We start from the raw sequence: 22,352 nt of genomic DNA on the forward strand, positions 1-22,352 counted from the left end.
GTGAGACTCTGCCTCAACAAAACAAAAAAGAAAAGAAAAAGAAAGCATTATATTCCTAAGAAAGGGCCCATAAACATGCTAAACCAACGATAAACAATGCTTAACAGAAAATGTTTGGAAAATTCATTCATACAGCTATTGTTTTTAATCCAAACCCAAGAATTAATCCCAGATGACTTCTTCAGCATCTTTTTTTAATTAGTAATATAACATTTGACTGAATTTTATTTCCTAATTACAAACAAAATACATATACATTGTAGAAAATATGGAGAAAGGCAAACAAGGAAAACAGAATTATAATTCAGAAATAAAATTATCCAGGGATAAATATTTTATCATGTATTCTGTAACTTCTCCACTGATATCACATATATGCAATTCTTTTGTTTCTAAACACATTTTAAATCATCATGTTTTGTAACCTGAATTCTGTGATTCATAATATACTGTATAATTTTCTTATGACATTGGTTTTTGAAAATACACTTTTTCTGACTGTATAACTCAGAGTTTATATATTCCCTAATTTATTTAAAAATGCTGTTTTTCAATTTACCATTTTTAACATTAGTGAATACTAGGATATAAATAATATCATAAAAAAATTATACATAAATCCCAGCAAACATCTTATTTCCTTTTAACAAACTACTCTCAATAAAATTCCCAAGTTAAAAATGTTAAAAAAAAAGAAAGAAAGAAAGAAAAAGAAAATGCAGAAAGATGAAGGACTGGGTAGAGAAATACCAGTTATGAATGGGTTTATTTGCCATTCTACGAAGACTCTATGTGTAAGCTGGCAGTTTTTGAACTTTTCAGCTGCAGGACCCCTGTACAATCTTAAAAATCACCGACAGGCCAGGCAAGGTGGCTGATGCCTGTAATCTCAGCACTTTGGGAGGCTGGAGCGGGTGGATCACCTGAGGTCAGGAATTCGAGACCAGCCTGGCCAACATAGCGAAATTTCATCTCTAATAAAAATACAAATATTAGCCAAGCATGGTGGCGTGTGCCTGTAATCCCCACTACTAGAGGGGCTAAGGCAGGAGGATCACTTGAACATGGGAGGCAGAGGTTGCAGTGAACTGAGACTGTGCCACTGCACTCTAGCCTGGGCAAAACAATGAGACTCTGTCTCAAAAAAAAAAAAAAAAAAAAAAAAATCACTGATGACCTTTTGTCTATATGGGTGGGTCATATCTATCAATATTTACCATATTAAAAATTAAAACTGGGTATTTAAAAACTGGTACCATTCCTACTGAAACTATTTCAAATAATCCAAAAAGAAGGAATCCTTCCCAAATCATTTTATGAGACCAACATCATCCTAATACCAAAACCCGGCAGAGACTCAACAAGAAAAGAAAATTACAGGCCAATATCCATGATGAACATAGATGCAAAAATCTTCAATAAAATACTGGCAAGCCGATTGCAACAGCACATCAAAAAGCTTATCCACCATGATCAAGTAGGATTCATCCCGGGGATGCAAGGCTGGTTCAATATACGCAAGTCTATAAATGTAATTCACCACATAAACAGAACCAAAGACAAAAACCACATGATTATCTCAATTGATGCAGAGAAGGCCTTCGACAAAATTCAACAGCCCTTTATGCTAAAAACTCTCAATAAACTAGGTATCGACGGAACGTACCTCAAAATAATAAAAGCTATTTATGACAAACCAACAGCCAATATCATACTGAATGGGCAAAAACTGGAAGCATTCCCTTTGAAATCTGGCACTAGACAAGGATGCCCTCTCTCACCACTCCTGTTCAATATAGTACTGGAAGTTCTAGCCAGAGCAATCAGACAAGAAAAAGAAATAAAGGGTATTCAACTAGGAAAGGAGGAAGTCAAATTGTTTCTATTTGCAGACGACATGATTGTATATCTAGAAGACCCTATCATCTCAGCCCAAAATCTCCTGAAACTGATAAGCAACTTCAGCAAAGTCTCAGGATACAAAATCAATGTGCAAAAATCACAAGCATTCCTATACACCAATAATAGACTTAAAGAGAGCCAAATCAAGAACAAACTGCCATTCACAATTGCTACAAAGAGAATAAAATACCTAGGAATACAACTAACAAGGAACGTAAAGGACCTCTTCAAGGAGAACTACAAACCACTGCTCAACGAAATAAGAGAGGACACAAACAGATGGAGAAACATTCCATGTTCATGGTTAGGAAGAATTAATATCGTGAAAATGGCCATACTGCCCAAAGTAATTTACAGATTCAACGCTATCCCCATCAAGCTACCAATGACCTTCTTCACAGAACTGGAAAAAACCACCTTAAACTTCATATGGAACCAAAAGAGAGCCCGCATAGCCAAGTCAATTCTAAGTAAAAAGAACAAAGCAGGAGGCATCACACTACCGGACTTCAAACTCTACTACAAGGCTACGGTAATCAAAACAGCATGGTACTGGTACCAAAACAGAGATATAGACCAATGGAACAGAACAGAGGCGTCGGAGGCGACACAACATATCTACAACCACCCGATCTTTGACAAACCTGATAAAAACAAGCAATGGGGAAAGGATTCCCTGTTCAATAAGTGGTGTTGGGAAAACTGGCTAACCATATGCAGAAAGCAGAAACTGGACCCCTTCCTGACACCTTACACTAAAATTGACTCCAGATGGATTAAAGACTTAAACATAAGGCCTAACACCATAAAAACACTAGAAGGAAACCTAGGCAAAACCATTCAGGACATAGGCGTAGGCAAGGACTTTATGACCAAAACACCAAAAGCATTGGCAACAAAAGCCAAAATAGACAAATGGGACCTAATCAAACTCCACAGCTTCTGCACGGCAAAAGAAACAGTCAATAGAGTGAATCGACAACCAACAGAATGGGAAAAAATTTTTGCAGCCTACCCATCTGACAAAGGGCTGATATCCAGAATTTACAACGAGCTAAAAAAGATTTACAAGAAAAAAACAAACAAGCCCATTCAAAAATGGGCGAAGGATATGAACAGATACTTTACAAAAGAAGACATACAAGAGGCCAACAAACATATGAAAAAATGCTCATCATCACTGGTCATTAGAGAAATGCAAATCAAAACTACATTGAGATACCATCTCACGCCAGTTAGAATGGCGATCATTAAAAAATCTGGAGAAAATAGATGCTGGAGAGGATGTGGAGAAATAGGAACACTTTTACACTGTTGGTGGGAGTGTAAATTAGTTCAACCACTGTGGAAAACAGTGTGGTGATTCCTCAAGGACCTAGAAATAGAAATTCCATTTGACCCAGCAATCCCATTACTGGGCATATATCCAAAGGATTATAAATCGTTCTACTATAAGGACACATGCACACGAATGTTCATTGCAGCACAGTTTACAATAGCAAAGACCTGGAACCAACCCAAATGCCCATCGATGATAGACTGGACAGGAAAAATGTGGCACATATACACCATGGAATATTATGCAGCCATTAAAAATGAGGAGTTCGCGTCCTTTGTAGGGACATGGATGAACCTGGAAACCATCATTCTCAGCAAACTGACACAAGAACACAAAACCAAACACCACATGTTCTCACTCATAGGAGGGTGTTGAACAAGGAGAACACATGGACACAGGGAGGGGAGCACTATACACGGGGGTCTGTTGCGGGGGAGGGGGGGGGGACAGCGGGGGGGGAGTTGGGGAGGGATAGCATGGGGAGAAATGCCAGATATGGGTGAGGGGGAGGGAGGCAGCAAATCACACTGCCATGAATGCACCTATACAACAACTTTGCATGCTTTTCACATGTACCCCGAAACCTAAAATGCAATAAAAAAAAAAATAAGAAAAAAATAAATAAATAAAGTTATAATAATAAACTCATTTGTGTTAACATAAGCAATATTTTTTAATAAAAATATATTTACAAAACATAGTGAAACCCCACCTCTACTAAAAATGCAAAAATCAGCCGGGTACAGTGGCGGGCACCTGTAATCCCAGCTACTCTGGAGGCTGAGGCAGGAGAATCGTTTGAACCCAGGAGGCGGAGGTTGCAGTGAGCTAAGATCACGCCACTGCACTCTAGCCTGGGCAACAAAGTGAAACTCCAACTCAAAAAAAAAATATATAGTGCAAAGAGTGACACTCTGTTACATTTTTGGAATTTTCTATCATGTCTAATGATGCACAGAGTCTCATTTCTGCTCTGCAATCAATGTGTGATAATATCACATATCAAAAAACCTCTAGAAAACTTCATTATACCTTTGTGAGAAAGAAAAAGAATAATGAGTAACATATGAGTATTATATGGAAAACAATTCTCAACTCACAGACTCTGTGAAAGACTCTACGGAACTACTATTATGTGTTCACAGACTATAGTTTGAGAGCTCTGCTTCAGGCAAAATACTTTTAAATAATTTTTAAGTACAAAAATCATTAGTAATCAGTTTGAAAATGTGTTTTAGAAACACAATATCAATACTAGATCAATTTTAAATCATTTACCTATAATATTGCACAAATTTAGCAGGCATTATCTCAATTTATGTTCAGAGAAGCAAGAATTTTACTAACAATAATTTACTATTATTTGTCTGTTTTTTAAAAGGCATCATTTAAAGAGATATATGTATATATGTTTTTCTGAGATGGAGTTTCACTATGTTGCCCAGGCTGGAGCGCAATCTCGGCTCACCACAACCTCTGCCTCCCAGATTCAAGCCATTTTCCTGCCTCGACCTCCCAAGTAGCTGGGATCACAGGCATGTGCCACCACATCCAGCTAATTTTGTATTTTTAGTAGATATGGAGTTTCTCCATGCTGGTCAGGCTGGTCTCAAACTCCTGACCTCAAATGATCTGCCCGCCTCGGCCTCCCAAAGTGCTGGGATTACAGGACTGAGCCCAGCCTAAAGACATATATTTTAAACCACCAAATATAGTACAAACATATTTAAGGACAAATAAAAAAGATTAAGATTGTTATTTATAATACTTTCTTATTATTCCTTACCGTGTATGGTATCATAAATTGGAAACCATCCTGAGATGACTGTTGCAGCTTCACTATACAGTAAAGGATCAATATCAATGTACACTTTACCAATGGCATCATTTGCACTGTAAGTATCATGGTCAAGAACTGTGATCTGTAAAGGTTCATCTTGTAAGTCTTCATCATCCACCTAAAAGTATACCTTAAAATTAAATCTCATATAGTTTTTAAATCTTAATTACTACAAATGTATACCTATACCAAATGAAAAGGATGACATATCTCCAAATAAAATCTTACAGATTTATTTCTAAGCACCAAAGTAGAGAGAAGAGTTAACACAAAAAAGTTATAACTCCTTTTCCTACACAATATCCCATCTTCCTAAAGAAAAAAAGTTTATTTCCCAGCACAAGAGTGGGATGATTAACAATGACAAAAAAATTATATCTCAATTTTTACATATTATCCTGTGTTTTACAACTCTGCTTATGATATATAGCAAAAATGCCTAAGGAATGCCATATCACAGTTCATGTACTATCTATAGAAAGAAGAATGCTAACTGAGCACAATTACACCACAATTTCTAAGGACAATTTCAGAGAACAAACCCATAAGCAAAACTAACATTATGTGTAAGAAAAAACAATCTAAGTTCATGAATTAAGTTCATGATATAAACGCCTACCCTCTCTCCTTTTATTCAGTCATTATTGAGGTATTATACGTCAAACACTGTGCCAAACAGAGGGATTTACAATGGAGAACAGCGCAAAATGATTTCTTCCTCATGGAAGACATATTCACTATTTTGGCTGCCACTTTCTGGATATCATGCTATTATCTAATTTGCCAGCACCCTTCAACAAATATAGTAGCTAGAAGGGAACATACTATAGACAGTTAGGATTCAAAATGATGGAAGGGAACATATTAAGACTGGGACAGAATACAAAGGGATTGTTATTTTCTATAATTAGAATATTATACTTTTAAAATGCAGTCTGTGGATGTTCTTCTTTACATCAGGCATATCATACTATTAAGACTGAATCTGTGGCTGGCTAAAATCTCTGTATCATTCTTATACATGCTTTGGTCAAGTGAGAGCTCTACAACCCTTATACTTTGGTTGGTTTTTTAAACTTAAGTATGAAACATTAGGCCTTTCCCTATCCCCTATTTAATTTCTTGCTAATGTTAAGCTAATAAACCAGTCTATGAAGATAATTTTAAGAATTGAAGTACATTAAGGAATTATTATTGATATCATTGGTGTGACAATATGATCTAAGGCTTTATTTATAAAGGGTCCTTCTTTATAAGAGTTATATAATTTGGAATTTATAGATGAAATTATATAACATCTCAAATTTGCCTTAAAATATCCCCACAAGGAAAACTGGGACGGGGGGGTGGGTGGTTAAAAAGACGAAACAAGAACAGCAGAATGTAGACAGTTGTTGAAGATGGGTGACTGATAGGTGGTTCAATATACTAATCTACCTTTGTGCATGCTTGAGATTTTCCATAATAAAATGTTAAAATAAAATGATTATTTTCAATACCAATCCATTCAGAATCATCTGTCATCCAATGGCATTCTCTCCACTACTATTCTGTTGTTTACACATTTAATAAAAGAGAAAGAATCCTAAACCAAACAATTAACCATTATTCCAAGGCATTCCCCCCAATTTCTAACACCATTAAAAATACTCTCTGTATATACTTTTTTAACCACCTGTACATTCACCTCTGAGTATTATCATTTTTTTCTCATAGCACACTAGGTATCCCTTCCCTGACATTAGAGGGCACTATACTAAAAACTAAGTGACCAAAAATAGCTTCTGATACATACATAGATAGCTAACAATATGAATAACCTGAATAGAGAAATTCAAGAATTAATTATAATGAGATAATTAAGAATATTTAATAGATTAAATGGAGCCTATCTGAAATCACAAAGTATTTTAGATTAAGATTCTCTGAGAAATGTTTTAAATGTTTAAATTAGCAATATGTACTGCCAAAAGACTGCATTTCTTAGCCTCCCTTGCAACCAAATGTGATACAAGCATAAATCATTACACAGAGCTTGGTAGGAAGGGGGAAAACTTCTTAAAGAAGGCTTGCTCGGTTGAAAGTGTTATGTTAACTCCTCACCCACTCCTCCTGGACTCCCCTTCACTCTAGCTCCTTCTGCCAGCCTGGAACACTCATGTGCTCACTGGAATTCCAGGTGCTGAATTGGAGCCAAAAGGACCTTGAATCTTTTTAAGAGAAGCCACAACAAGCTATGTATAGATGACAAAGTCCAGAATGACTGCATGGAGCAACCACACTACCCTTACAATGCCTGGCACATTTCTTTGACATAAAAACATCCATTTTGTTTAAGACATTTATTTGAATACTCACTAAATAGATATAGTTAATATATATATAACTGAATGCAATTAACAACTGATGATCAGAATTAAAAAAAGAACTACATAACCAATGTTAACTATAAACACAAAGCTTTAAGCACATTTTTCACAGCATATATATTATTCTGGAAGACTAGTCAAAACAGTAACTTATTAATTTTTTTTTTTTTAAACAGGGTCTCGCTCTGTCACCCAGGCTGGAGTGCAATGGTGTGATCTCGACTCACTGCAAACTCCGTCTCCCGGGTTTAGGCGATTCTCAGGCCTCAGCCTCCCAAGTACCTCCCAATTACAGGCACATGCCACCACGCCCAGCTAATTTTTGCATTTTAGTAGAGACAAGGTTTCACCATGTTGCCCAGGCTGGTCTTGAACTCTGGATCTCAGGTGATCCACCCACCTCAGCTTCCCAAAGGCCTGAGATTACAGGCATAAGCCACTGCATCTGGCTAGTAACTTACTAAATTTTAAGGGAACTGCCTGGTAAATCCCTTATTTCATAAAATAAATATATTATTTTTTATATTGTTAAGTAAGCTGCTTGGGTACTCATTAGCTTTAAAAATTACCAGTTTATTACCATCATCAATAAAATGAAGTATCTTTTTTTTAGTATTTCCTAGTACCATGAAAATTACTCTGACACATTAAGCTTGCCTCTTTCCACCATTCCAATAACAATATAATTAAAACTATTTGTTTTTAATCATTTCTAGGTTATAGTGGGGGGAAAAGGCCATCAAAATAAAACTATATAAGCATTCCAGTGTTTTGCTTGGGTTATGAAGATGGACTCTGTAATTCTAATTCCATCTGAAATCATGTAAGCAAGTTACTCTGATTATTTTTGACTCATATATTCCACATCTTAATCTTAATAATGTAGTTTAAAATGGCACAATAGACTGACTACATGTGTAATAGGTCTTTCAAAATACATAGTGGGATTTTAGAAACAGCTAAAAGAAAAATCTGTACATATACACAAAAGAAAATGAGAAGAAAATCAAAATATTTCACAACAAAAATATCAACTAAAATCATAGAATTGTAGGACTCACTCTTCCTGATTTCAAAACTCACTACAAAGCTATAGTAATTAAAACAGTATGGTAAGAATATAAAGATAGACATATAGACCAACGGAATAGAATTGAGAGTTCAGAAATAAATCCTTACATCTATGTCCAACTGATTTTTTTTAACTTGCCTCAAAGGTGAAGTCCTAAAAAAAATTTACTGACTTCTAGTTCAATGTTCTAGCAGATAACATGGAAGCTCATTTTAAAAGAGCTGGAGTTTACGGAAATTAGAAATTATCTTCCTTAGATCCATCTGCTTGAAAACCTTTGGGTGAAAGCTACTGGGAGGTTAATAACAGTTTCTATAACTGAATCCTTTTGGTAGACAATTGAGACACAGCCAAGCTACTCTGATGAGGTAGTAATTTTGAGAAATGCAGTTGTATTCCACAGAGATAATATAATAAATAAAAGCTGCCACTGCCCATAAATGCTTTGAGTCTACAGATGAGGTACACCTTTCTTATGCAAACTGACATTTAAGTATGGCCACAAAAGCTTTTCAAACTGCAGTTCTATTATTTTAGCACACCTATGCCACTCAGACTAACTAAACTATACATTCACTAAAGAAAAGAAGATATACCCAAAAATGCCAATATTCAAACCCACTTTCTGCCAAACGCTGAATGACTATCCCAAAATGCTGAGTGATTAAAAAATATTATTTCCCTTTTTTTTTTGACTAGTTCCAACTCATATTAACATATACAAAGACCTTCCTATAAACAACATGCTTTATAGCCACCTCAATATTACTCTGGAAAAGATCCACATTTGAAAAACACAGAGGCTCCAAATAGTAAGGCTGTCTGAGGTCATCTGCAAATTAGCAGACACCAGAAATAGAATTTGTTCTCTTAATCCAGACCTTTAAGCTTTTCCAATAGAGGGCTGCTCCCCAGTATCCCAACCACTAGAGAATGTGTCTTCCAGCACTAAAAGAAAGATCAAGGTCCTAATATAAACCATAAGCAAAGCAGTGCCTAAAAATCCTAGTGTCATTTCTTCCACCTTCATGTATGAGTTAGGTAGGTTCCCAAGCATGATCAAAGCATCTTTCAAGCAAACTAATGCTTTCCTTCCCTTGTTCTCTTTCAATGAAAAACACATCTTACCCTGCAAGGGCTAAACTTTACCCAGGCTCCACAAAGGCTATAATATAGACCTCAAAAAAGGCACAGCAACCACAATGCTGCCCAATATAAGGCTGGCATGAAATAGCAGGGGAGGAAAACCAAATTGGTCCTCACAAGGTTCTTAAGTAGTCCAACAGAAATTTCAAACAAGAAAATTTCACTTCCAGCTGAGGGGTAAAGGAAGTAGTATCAGAGAAGATGGGCAATATGTGTAGCAAATATTTACTGAGAGCCTATTACATGCTCTTCTGGGAGCTGAGGATACAGCAGTGAAGAAGAACAAAAAAAAGCAGGGAAAACATTGCTGGCACAGGAATAATAACTGATAGGGATGTTTAATTTGGGGAGGGAGTGGTGGGTAGAATAAGAGAATGTAAGATGGAGATGTGGTGGTCTGCTAATAGCTTTGCAGTCGAACAGACTTTAGTCTGAAGTCTGACACATGATTCTTTCGCACTTTACCACTTAGCTAGCTCTGAGTTGGACTTCTGAGTCATCTTAAAATAAAAGGTGCCTTAACAGCATTGTGAGAATTCAATGAGATTAACACATGTAAAGCACTTCACCAGTGTCTGGGCTATAATAAGCGTCTGTAAGTAAGAACTATATCTCCTTTAGTATGTCATCTTGTTGTTCCCAAAGCCTAGTATAGTCCCTATAATCTCTTGGAGGATTTGGGCATGCTGACAGACCAAATTGATGCGTGAAAAAAATATACAGATGTGCAGAGAAAGACAGCAGAAACTGCAGGGAGATGGCGGAGCACAACATGAAACAGACATCCTAACAGCAACACAACGGACTTTCTAAGAGCACAGGAGGAGAACATGGATGATAGGGACCTCCAGGTTCAAGTGCCTAGAGGGAGGAAGCACACGTGGGAAGAGAGGAGGAATGAAAAGAAACCTGGGTGAGGAGATGGGAGGCTCCTCTCTTGGAGAAGTCCCCTCAGATCACCAGGCCATGAGCCACTGGAACATAACTACCTTCTGTCTCTGTGTGCACTACCAATCATGGGAAAAGGACATTCTCTTAATAAATGTGCCCAAACAACTGAATTTCTGCAGGTAAAAGAATGAAGTCTGGGCTGGGCATGGGGGCTTACACCTCTAATCCCAGCACTTTGGGAGGCCAAGGTGGGTGGATCACTTGAAGTCAGGAGTTTGAGATCAACCTAGTCAACATGGCAAAACCCTGTCTCTACTAAAAATACAAAAAAAATTGGCCAGGCATGGTGGCTCATGCCTGTAATCCCAGCTACTAGGGAGGCTGAGACAGGAGAATCGCTTGAACCCAGGAGGCGGAGGTTGCAGTGAGCCAAGATTGTGCCACTGCATTCCAGCCTGGGCAACAGAGCAAGACTCTGTCTTAAAAAATAAAAATGAAAAAGGAATAAAGTTGGCTTCTTACCTCACACCATTATAAAAATTAACTCCAAATGAATCCATGGCCTATATATAAAAACTAAAACCATAAAACTCTTAGAAAAAAACACAGGGGCAATCTTCATGACCTTAGAGTTGGCAATGGATTCTTTCATTTGACAACAAAACAAAACTAAACATATTGGACTTCATCAAAATTAAAAACTTCTGTGCATCAAAGAAAATTATCAAGGAAGTAAAAAGACAACCTACTGAATGAGAGAAAATATTTGCAACTACGTATCTGATAATGAATTAATATTCAGAATATACAAAGAACTTTTACAACTCAACAACAAAAAGATAAATAACTCAACTAGAAAATAAAATGTGGCATATATATACAATGGAATATTATTCAGCCATAAGAAGTAATGAAATTCTGATACATGTTATAGTGTGGGTCAACCTGAAAGCATTATGCTGACTAAAAGAAACCAGATACAATAGGACAAGTAGTATATGGATTCCATTTATGTGAAATATCTAACATAAGCAAATTCAAAGAGACAGAAAGTAGATTAGAGGTTACCAGAGTCTAGGGAGAGAATGGGAAGTTACTGCTTAATGGGTATAGTTTCTGTTTAGGGTGAAGAAAAATTTCTGGAAGTAGTGGTGATGGTAGCAAAACACTGTGAATATAATTAATGCTACCAAACTGTACAATTACAAATGATTTACATGGCAATATTCACGATATACATTACCACAATTTTTAAAATTTCTTTTAATCCATATATTGTTCTTAAGTAATTTTTGGTATATGCTAAAATCTAGAGACAATTACAATAATAATATGATACACTTGAGGACTTCTTTTGTTCATGTGTTATTATACACTATATTTTCTTAAATGTAATATAACTTTTTTTAGACTCAATACTTTTAGGTAAGCAGAGAAGAAAACATTTTTATGATGCAGAAAAACTACTATGCCTGAAATAAAGGGTTCTCATCATTCCTGAGGGAAAAGAGTCACCTCGAAAAAATACACTCAAAAATGCTGACATTTAAAACTTACCTCAAATTTAAACCACTCCGAGTTCCACTGAGGGTTGAGTGACTTGAGGTACACATCTGTTTTAAAGGTGGTATTACCAAATTTTACCTAAAAACAAATAAGAAATTATTCACATATAAATATCAAAAATGTGAATAAAAGTAAATCTTAATGTCAGCCAACCAATAGAAGGATTAACCATAAAGGAGAAAAAAAGACTATTATCCTCTGAGACAAAGGGAAGAAGGTACAGATGGGCCCAGGTAAGCTTATAGACTACACTATACAAGGGATTACCCACTACAAGGGATTACCCACTGTTCTGCTTGACCAGCTCCACATAACACAAAGAACTAACTTCCCCAATTTCTAAAGAGCACGTACAGAGCAATAAAAGATCAATAATCCAATAGAAAAAATAGGCAAAGGATATGATCAGACAAGGCACAGAAATGGAAATACAGCTGTCTTTAACCACATCAAAAGATGATCAACCTCATTTATACTAAGAGAAATGCAAACTAAAATATTTTTACTTATCAGGCTGGCAAAGATCAAAAGGTTTGAAAACAGAATTGGTGAGGTACTGTCATACTTTGCTGGTAGGAGTGTAGAACAATCTCTACAGAAAACCACTTGACAACATATACCAAAATTTTAAATGCCTTAAATCCATTTTTAAGCTAGCAATTCTATTTCTCAGAATTTATCCCATGGAGGTACACAATGACATGTATCAGCAGCATTACCATAGCAAAAGCTTGGAAACAACCTAAATATCTATCAATATGGAACTAATTAAATTTATGGTAAAGCAACACAATATAGCACTAAATAGAATAAAGCAGTTCTCCATGCACTGATAAGGAAAATTTCCAAGATATATCTTTCTACTGCAGACATACGGCATTCTTTGGCAAAAAAAAAAAAAAAAAAGAATGAATATAATAGGTATATGTCTATATATGCACACATTATTTCTAGAAGGATATACAGGAAATAGTAACAGTGGCCACTAGAAAGAGCAGAAGAGGTTGGTTAAAGGAAAGGCTGTGAGACAGAAGCTGACTCACTTTGTAGCTTTTGAGTTTTGAACCATGCATATATACTACCTATTTTAAATGTGTTATTTTAAAATTCAAAAACATCAAAACTTAAAATTCAAATGGCAATAACTTTATTTTCATTCAAATTACAGAATCCTAAATTTGCTTCCAGGAATTTAACCTACAGAAGTATTTTCACATAAGCCCTCCCCACCAAAATTATAAAAATAGTCATTCAACAGGAAAGGGACAGAATAAATCATGTGCCCCTACTAAAGAATGGAGTCGATTACATGTACTGTCATGAGAAGATATCGATGGCACAATAACTGAAAAAACAAGTAGCAAAATGTATAAAGTATGATATTTGCTTCTAAAAATGCAATGTAGATATACAAGCATTTTTTGTAAGAGGATGAGGAATAGATGAACATAAGCCAAAGAACTGACAGCAATTATCACTGAAGAAGGGACTGACAGGATGTAAGGAATACAGTACAGTGTTGTAAGAAGTAAGTAAGGGGTTTTCAAGTTACAGTTCTGATTGTTTGAATCTTTTTTAATGGGAAGTATTCATGTATTACTTGTATAATTTTTTTTTAATCACAACAATAAAGAAATGAAACAATGAGAAAAACTTAGGAAGAACAGAGGTTCTTACTTAATTACTAATTTAATTTTCATTCCATTTCAATATTCAAGGCACAATGGAAATACTTATTGTTTAATTTATCTAAAGCTGCTTTATATGAAGTAAAATGTTGTTAGGATTTATAAAACCATTCAAAAGCCAAATATACTTAAGGGTTTTGGCTCAACTGCCAAAAGTAGCACATGATTTTTTAAGTGACAAGTTTAGAGCACTCTACAGTTTTGTCCCACTATAACAGTTGTACTATACTGTGCCTTTTCGTTGTTGTGCAACTGTTCATTCTAAATAAAGATCTGATAGTCCACAAACTGCAATAAACAAACAAAAACGATTTCAGAAAAAAAGGAAAAGGCATCAGCCAGGCACGATGGCGTGTGCCTGGAGTCCCAGCTACTCAGGAATCTGAGGCAAGAAGACTGCTTGAAGCCAGGAGTTTGAGGCTGCTGCATTTAGGCCTGGGCAACGGAGCAAGACCCAGTCTCTCAAACAAACAAACATATAAAGGACAAGAAACAAAAAGAAAAAGGCTGGAGTGTGTATTTTGCCAACATTGGATGTTTTCCATTCTAGTACAAGAAAATCTCGGTTCACTCAGTCTTATTTAATTAAAAGGATATTTTATTACTCAGCAATTAAAAGAATGCCTTATACTCTGTTAAATAACATCAGGGATTTTAATGGAGATTCCGCCAGTAAAGTAAAGCATTCTCTTTACCCACTCATTAGCTAAATTACTTTGAGAAAGTTATTTAACCTGTTATTTAAATTGGCTTCCTCCTCTGAAAAGTGGGATTGTTAAGTGAACATTACATGATATAATGCATGTAGAGACCTAGCAAAATGTCTGTACATAGGAAATAGTCATTAAATATTTATTTGCCTCTCCTGTTCCTTCAAAGGTTCTTGGAAAAACACAAGATGACAATGTAGCAAACAATTCTTGCAAACAATGCCAAACAATTGTAATATATATTAATATTGAGATATATTTCCATTAATACTTCCTTGTACAGCACCCCATCTTACTTTAGAGATTCCTGCAACACTAATCATCTTTTAGTATTACTTGGTCTTCACTGGGTCCCTACACTCCTGACATCATACAGAGTGGAAATTCTCTCAATGAATGCAACCAGGACCAATACTTGATCAGTCAATCAAATAACTTGGTTAAATTAGAGAATCACTAAAAAGAATACAAACTGTAAACATTTTAAGATAAAACACATAAACATTCATTCCTCTGTCTTTAATGTAAGGCTAAGGCCTCTTCTTTGCATAAAGGTCAACTGCTTCGAGGTCTACATCATCTTTTTTGCATAAGCCACATTCATCTATGATTTCCAGTTTGGGCAGCTTTAAAAAATATGAACAAAGAATCCTCTATTTTTTACAATCTTTTCTCCACCAATTCAAGAGCAACTTTTAGTGACCATTTCCATGTCTTTACATTCACTGATTTATATAAGGTTTAAATAAATTATAGTAATAAATACAGTTGACATAGCAGATTTGGGAATAAACCCAACTGCTTCTTGGTAAAGCATTATCAGCCAACTGATGGGAGACTTCAGACACACTGGAGAGCAGTCTTATTCAGAGGAGTAGTTACAAATACACTATTTGGAAGGAATGCAGAGCGCTGAGGATTGCAATGAGTCAGTTAATAGAAGTTGTTAAGAGAGCTTCAACTGTATAAACGTCTCCTCTTAATTTCTGGACTACTCAACAATCTGTATCCCCTTTTCCTAGCCAGATTTATTTCCCACTTCTATTCAACAAGAATCCTACTTCCAATTACATATGAATGAAATTCATTCAACTGAAATGCATTCAATTACATCAATACATACTCTATTTCTTCTTTTGCTTTTACCAAGTTTGTCCTAGTCACCTGAAAATTTTGTCTTCCTTTTTCTCTCTGCCTCTGGAAATTTTACCAACCTCCAGGCCCAGGATAAAGGTTTCTCATGACTAGCCCAAGCTTCATTATCTCCCTCTTCTACGAACTTACAGTCTATATCAAGCCATTTATCCCTTTATTATAGTATAATCCTTCATTATCCCCCTTTTCCTGCATTAATTTTTCCCCTTTCTACTGGATTATTCCTATTATCACACAAATAAGTTCTGTATCTTTTAATTTAAGTACTAAAACTACTTCTCAAATACCCCACTATTTTTCCTCCCCCACTTCATAGCCATACTTCTTCAAACAGTTGCCTATTCATGCTCTTTGTACTTCCTCACTTCCCATGTACTTTAATTCTCTTTAAATCACTACAGGATGGGATTCCATCCTCATCACACTTCTTGTCACAACCTCCATGTTGTCCAATCCAATGATTTTTCTGTCTTCCTACTTGACCTCAGTGACATTTAACAGTTGAGCTTCCTCCTTCTAGAAACTTCCTCTTGCCTTCTAAGACATTTCGTTCCCCATTTTTCTCCCACCCAATGGCTCACAATCTCAGTTTCCTTCCTCTAGTCCTCCTCCTCTAATAAACCTCTTAATATCAAGTTTTTTCAAGGATTTATCCTGTTTCTCTCCCTCACCCTAAGTCGCAGGTTTGCAAAAAAGACAGAACCAACTCCTAAAGAAGCTTTAGAAATGCCTAGCAATGCTTTTGGGGAAAACAGTAATTGCACTGAGGATGGGTCGAAGATGCTAGGTGTTCTTCAATACAAAAGAGTTATCAACAATGAAGACTTTTACCATGTCATGATTTTCCAATGTCTCACTAGATAATCACATGCGTACCTAAAAGGATGGGTGTGATGGCTCACACCTGTAATCCCAGAACTTTGAGAGGCCAAGGCGGGTGGATCACCTGAGGTCAGGGGTTCAAGACCAGTCTGACAAACACGGTGAAACCCCCTTCTCTACTAAAAATACAAAAAATTTGCCAGGTGTAGTGGTATGCCTGTAGTCCCAGCTACTTGGGAGGCTGAAGCAGAATAATCACTTGAACCCGGGAGGTGGAGGGTGCAGTGAGCTGAGATTGTGCCATTGCACTCCAGCCTGGGCAACAAAAGCGAAGCTCCGTCTCAAAAAGAAAAAAAAGAAATAAGAAGAAACCTACCTAGAACCCAATTCAGTTTTACAGATAAAAGTGTTACAATCGGGTTTCAAGGTATGTAACTGTCAAGAACTACAACCATCATGTAAATCAAGAGGCAACTCTGCTTTTTCCCATGAATTGACTATTTTGGAAAAATCAGATAACCGATGGCAATGAAGATCTGAGATCCCAAAACTACACAAGTGTCTCATTCTGTTTGAGAAGCAGTCATATTTGCACGATTTTCACATAGGCAAGGCACTCCCTATCCCATGTCCCAGCTTTATTTTCTCCACATGGGGCATTTCTCACCACCCAGCATACTATATCTTTTATTTAATTATCTTACTTATGAACTCCCTCCTCCCACTAAAATGTAAGTTCCATGACTGAAGTTTTTTGTTTTTTTTAAATGTATTGCTATATCCCCAGCATCCAGTACAGTATCTAATACATACAAAGACCGATATTCATTGACTCATCTAATTACTTCATATTTTCTATTATGGTCATGAAAAAGTACTTTCATATTAAAATAACAGGCCAGGTGCAGTGGCTCACACCTGTAATCCTAACACTTTGGGAGGCTGAGACGGGAGGAGCACCTGAAGTTAGGAGTCCAAGAATAGCTTGACCAACGTGGCAAAATCCCGTCTCTACTAAAAATATAAAAATTAGCCAGGCGCGATGGCAGGAGCCTATAATCCCAGCTACTCAGGAGGCTAAGGCAGAAGACTCGCTTGAGCCCAGGAGGCAGAGGTTGCAGTGAGCCAAGATCACATCATTGCACTCTAGCCCGGGCGACAGAGCAAGACTCTGCCTCAAAAAAAAACAACAACAACAAATACTTCTATTTCTCTGTTATAGTTAGACCATCGTACTGATTTTTTTAATTGTAAGTATACACAGGCTGTATAACCAAAAAAATATCATGCCAGGATAGAAAAGGTAGATTTCAAAATACCAGGTATCTAAAGGGAGTACTGGTTCTCATAGTTGAGAAACAGTGGCTAGTGTGCTCATTTTTAACTCAGACTTTTCTTTGAATACCGTAGTCATAAATCAAATCACTTCCTTGAGAGCTCCAATCAAAGGCCCTATAAATATCTCAAATCCAACATGCTGAAATGGAAAATGATCCTCCTCAATCTTTATTATCCCAATGGAATGTCAGAAAACCAAATACCTCAGAAAGCTAGGAGTCGAACTCATCGTTTTTGATGTGTTGGACTCCTAGCTTTCTGAGGTATTTGGTTTTCTGATTGAGGAGGATCATTTTCCATTTCAGCATGTTAGGTTTAAGATATCTATAGGGTCTTTAATTGGAGCTCTCAAGGAAGTGATTTGATTTATGAATACGGTACCTGGAAACCATCATTCTCAGCAAACTGACACAAGAACAGAAAATCAAACACCGCATGTTCTCACGCATAGGCGGGTGTTGAACAATGAGAACACATGAACACAGGGAGGGGAGCATCACACACTGGGGTCTGTTGGGGGGAAATAGGGGAGGGACAGCTGGGGGTGGGAGTTGGGGAGAGATAGCATGGGGAGAAATGCCAGATATAGGTGAAGAGGAGGAAGGCAGCAAATCACACTGCCATGTGTGTACCTATGCAACAACCTTGCACGTTCTTCACATGTACCCCAAAACCTAAAATGCAATAAAAAAAAAAGAAAGCTAGGAGTCATCTTTTAGTCCATCTTCAAAATATACCTGCAATTCATCCACTTGTCTGCATTACCAAAACCATTACCTTATCCCATATCACCTGTTATTTGAACTATTACAGAATCTCAATAACTGCCTAATTTCTACTCTTTCCCCTTCAATCCATTTTCCATATAAAAACAGTGCTCATCTTAACAACTGCTTCTCAATGAATTTAGGGTAAAATTCAAACTCTCAATCATGGCCTTTGTCCTTGCAAGACTGGCTCTTTGATTAACTCTCCAATTTTATCTTATAGTACTCTTCCCTTCACTGACTACATGCCAGCCACATGCATCATCCTTCACTTCCTAATACACACCAAATCTCTACATGAAATCTCCACTCCCCTACACACACAAATATACTCCCTCAGCAGCAGGCTCTTCCTCATCCAGCAGATCTTGGGTTTGATGCACTTTCTCAGGGACTTCCCCTGATTACTCAACCTAAAGTAGGTGTTCCTTATTGTTCTCTTTCTATTGTTCTCTTTCATGGCACACATCCCAATTTGTAACTATATATTTAGTCATTTATTTACCTTTTAAAAGTCTATCTCTCCCACTAAAATATAAGCTGCATTAAAAGCAAGAACCGGTCAGGTATGATGGCTCCTCCTTGTAATCCCAGCACTTTGGGAGGCTGAAGCGGGCAGATCACGAAGTCAGGAGTTCAAGACCAACCTGGCCAACACAGTGAAACCCCATCTCTACTAAAAGTACAAAAATTACACACCTGTAATCCCAGCTACTCAGCAGGCCGAGACAGGAGAATTGCTTAAACCCGGGAAGTGGAGGTTGCAGTGAGCTGAGATCACACCACAGCACTCCAGTCTAGGCAACAGAGCAAGACTCCATCTCAAAAAAAAACAGCAGGAACCAAGTCTGTCTTATTCATCATGTATACATATCAGCTAGACCAGTGACTAGCCCAGGACCTGGCAAACAGCAGACACTCAATTTGTTCAAAGAAGGAAATAATAAGTAACCTGTGAATCAGCCCCCTTCCTCACCAGCAAAATCCATCTAGTTATCAAGGCCTGACAATTTTAACCTAAGAAATGTCCCACAGATCCTTCTGTTCAAATCCATTCCTTTTACCATTCCCACATATTTATTACCTGGATAATTTTACCACCTTCTTAACTGATCTCCCTGCCTCACTGCCCATCTGTCTAGTCCATCAATAGCATTCTCATTCAGGCCATTCTATAAAGAAACAAACTAATACAAATATGATCTTATTTTATTTCTGCACAAAAAAACTCCCCTAAACAGGTATGGTGGCTCAAGCCCGTAATTCAAGCATTTTGGGATGCCGAAGTGGAAGAAGCAGGAGGATGGCTTGAGAGGCCAGGAGTGGAAGACTACAATGAGCTGCATTCCAGCCTGGGCAACAGAGCAAAACTTGTCTCCTTAAAAAAGAAAGAAAGAAAAAAAGCTTCGTTGTCCCTCCTTATAAATATTACAGAAAAGGAGGTTTTATAGAAAATAGGGCTTTCCAGCCTCATCCCTAACAAGCTCCACTACCCACATATCCTCTCCCTTTACTCCAGACCCATTCCAAACTAAGACAGTTTCCTGAACATACTATATATCACATTCTATGCCTTTGCCTTTGGTGTTCCCTTTTCCTGGTAAAATCCTGGGTGCCCTTCAAATGTCACTTCTACAGGGAACCTTTCTCAACCTTCAGGGACAGAACTGTTTCCATATTCTAATACAATATTCATCACTTTGTTTGGTGAGGCTGTATTAGCACAGTGGTTAAGAGAACAGACTGTCAGGCTATGGAGGTTTGCAAGCTATGTAACCTTAAGCAAATTTTCTACCTTTCCTGGGCCTCGGTTACCTCAACTGTAACATGGGACAGTAACAATACTCCTGTAGCAGGACTGTTGTGAAAACTAAGAATTTAAAAGTACTTAGCATAGATCTGGCAATTATTAGATTCAACACGTTAGCTATTAGTTATTAAATAGGCTGTGTGGGTCGATGTCTGAACTACCTGAAAGCAAATACTATGCTTTGGTTGTTTGTGGATTCCTATTACCTAATATCTGGCACAAGAGCACTCAAGAACTTTCTCAAATGAATTAAGAATCACCATGACAATAGGTGGTGGGGGGTGCAGTGAACTGCAATTATTAAGTTAGAGAACATTTAGGAAACATGAGGAATATTGAGATGAAATCGGGCTATATATTATGATGTATCTATCCATCAACTCTAGGCACTAATAACCCAAATGATTACTGCTCAAATGGTCTGGCTCATCACGCCAATTTTTATTACAATCTTTACTTGGCTTCTTTCAGAGTCTGGGTTATTACCTTCCGGGCCCTAGGCCTTTACTAATTTGCATGACTTTTAAACTAATCATTAGACTTAAAAAGCAATTTTGCAATTTAAGTCCATGGCAATTAACTGACTTCCTACCTCAAGGCCTAAATTACCCTGAAACACCTCATCAGACCTACCAGTCCATACAGGAGCAGGAAGTGTTACAGTTGTGTTTTAGAACTTGCAAGGCAGATTCACAAAATGTCAGGCATAAGAGTGGATTTCCTAGCACTATGGGACTCCAAGTGTCCATAAAGGGCTTCATGCACGTTCTTAAACGTGAGGTCCATCAATCTGGCCACCCATCCCAAGGGGTGTGTGTGCATGTTTTGGTGGCTGCGGGGCCATACCTTGGGATCTCCTGAGTGCCAGGTGGCCTGTAAGTCCTGACATCAGAGTCAACCCGGCGTCCATGTGTGTGTGTGCGTGTGTGTGGGTGGGTGTGGATGTGTAGGTGTGTGTGTGGCTGCTCGGCCACGCCTTGGGATCTCCTGAGTGGCAGGTGGCCTGTTAATGAATCCTGACATCAGGGTCACCCCGGCATGCAGAAATGTACGAGCCTCCCGGCGCAACGGGATGTGCCGCGGACGCCTATGAGCCGTGCACGCCTATGAGCCGTGCACCCATCGCAAGCGCTGAGGTCTCTGCGGTCATCCCTCGTGGGAGAGCTGGGCAACCACGGCCGACGGAAGGGCAGTCGAGAAGGGAACGGGCTGAGGGGCTGGGGGCGAGGTGGGTAGATCCTTCAGAGGGCTTGGCGCTCCCTGTGTTTTGAGGGGCAGGACCCAGCACCAACCTCCACGAAGGCATCAGTCAGGTCACTAGCACGGTCCATCACTGGTAAATGGCGCCCGGCCACGATTTTCACCTTCAGCTTCCCAGGCATGGTCTCGGTTTCGGCCTCCTCTTGGGCTCCTGCAGAAACAAACAAACGAGTCTGCGCCGAGCGCAGAGCCGGCGGGAGAGGGGCGGAGGCGCGCGGGGTAACTGACAGCGAAGGGGCGCGCGGGGGCGCGCGCGGGCGCCCGGCAGTCGAGCCGCAGGTTGCCACTCACTCTCGCAGGAGGAAGGGGGCTGTCTCGCACAGGCGCTGACACCTCATTCCGGAGAGGCGGCGGGAGGAAGGGCTTTGATAGGTTCTTCCGCCTCGGCCCCAGAGGGCTGGGACGAGAGGCAAAACTTAGTCAGCATCCAGATGAGCCTCTGCTGCCCCGGCGTGTTTCTCCTCCCCCGCCCTCAAAAATGGCGGATCTCGGGGCGGGGAGGAAAGCATCGATCGTTCGGCGCTCTGCCCACTTAGCGGGGGCGAAACTAAACTCTCCGGGGAAAGATAAGGGGGCGGGGCTGACTTTGTGAAAGCTGGAGGGCAGGGAAATGGGCTGAGTCCTGCATCATCCACCGAGTCGGGGCTGTAGGTGGGTGAGGCGCTGCTTCCCTGTAA

The 22,352-nt window shown here is 38.4% G+C and overlaps 1 protein-coding gene across 18 annotated transcripts in view; it reads right to left on the bottom strand.

Annotated features, from left to right (window-relative positions):
* The window catches only part of C2CD5 (C2 calcium dependent domain containing 5), a 95,980-nt gene extending 73,791 nt beyond the window's left edge, over positions 1-22,189 (bottom strand). For 10 of the 18 annotated variants that reach the window (XR_010343015.1, XM_064377334.1, XM_064377336.1 and 7 more), the window contains exons 1-4: positions 21,967-22,141; positions 21,708-21,826; positions 12,117-12,203; positions 5,028-5,199 (exon numbers count right to left, since the gene is read on the bottom strand). Coding sequence is in view for 17 of the 18 variants with exons in the window: in XM_064377334.1 (XP_064233404.1) it covers positions 5,028-5,199; positions 12,117-12,203; positions 21,708-21,797 (349 nt within the window). In the remaining variant the exon portion in view is untranslated. Of the gene's footprint in view, positions 1-5,027; positions 5,200-12,116; positions 12,204-21,707; positions 21,827-21,966 lie in introns of all 18 variants that reach the window. The other 8 variants (XM_064377345.1, XM_064377343.1, XM_064377338.1 and 5 more) reach the window with 1 other exon arrangement.
* Positions 22,190-22,352: the final 163 nt, after the last annotated feature.

Source organism: Aotus nancymaae, unplaced genomic scaffold, assembly GCF_030222135.1.
Source record: "Aotus nancymaae isolate 86718 unplaced genomic scaffold, 86718_ANA_hifiasm-v0.15.2.pri h1tg000016l, whole genome shotgun sequence".
NCBI classification, from domain to species: Eukaryota; Metazoa; Chordata; class Mammalia; order Primates; family Aotidae; genus Aotus; species Aotus nancymaae.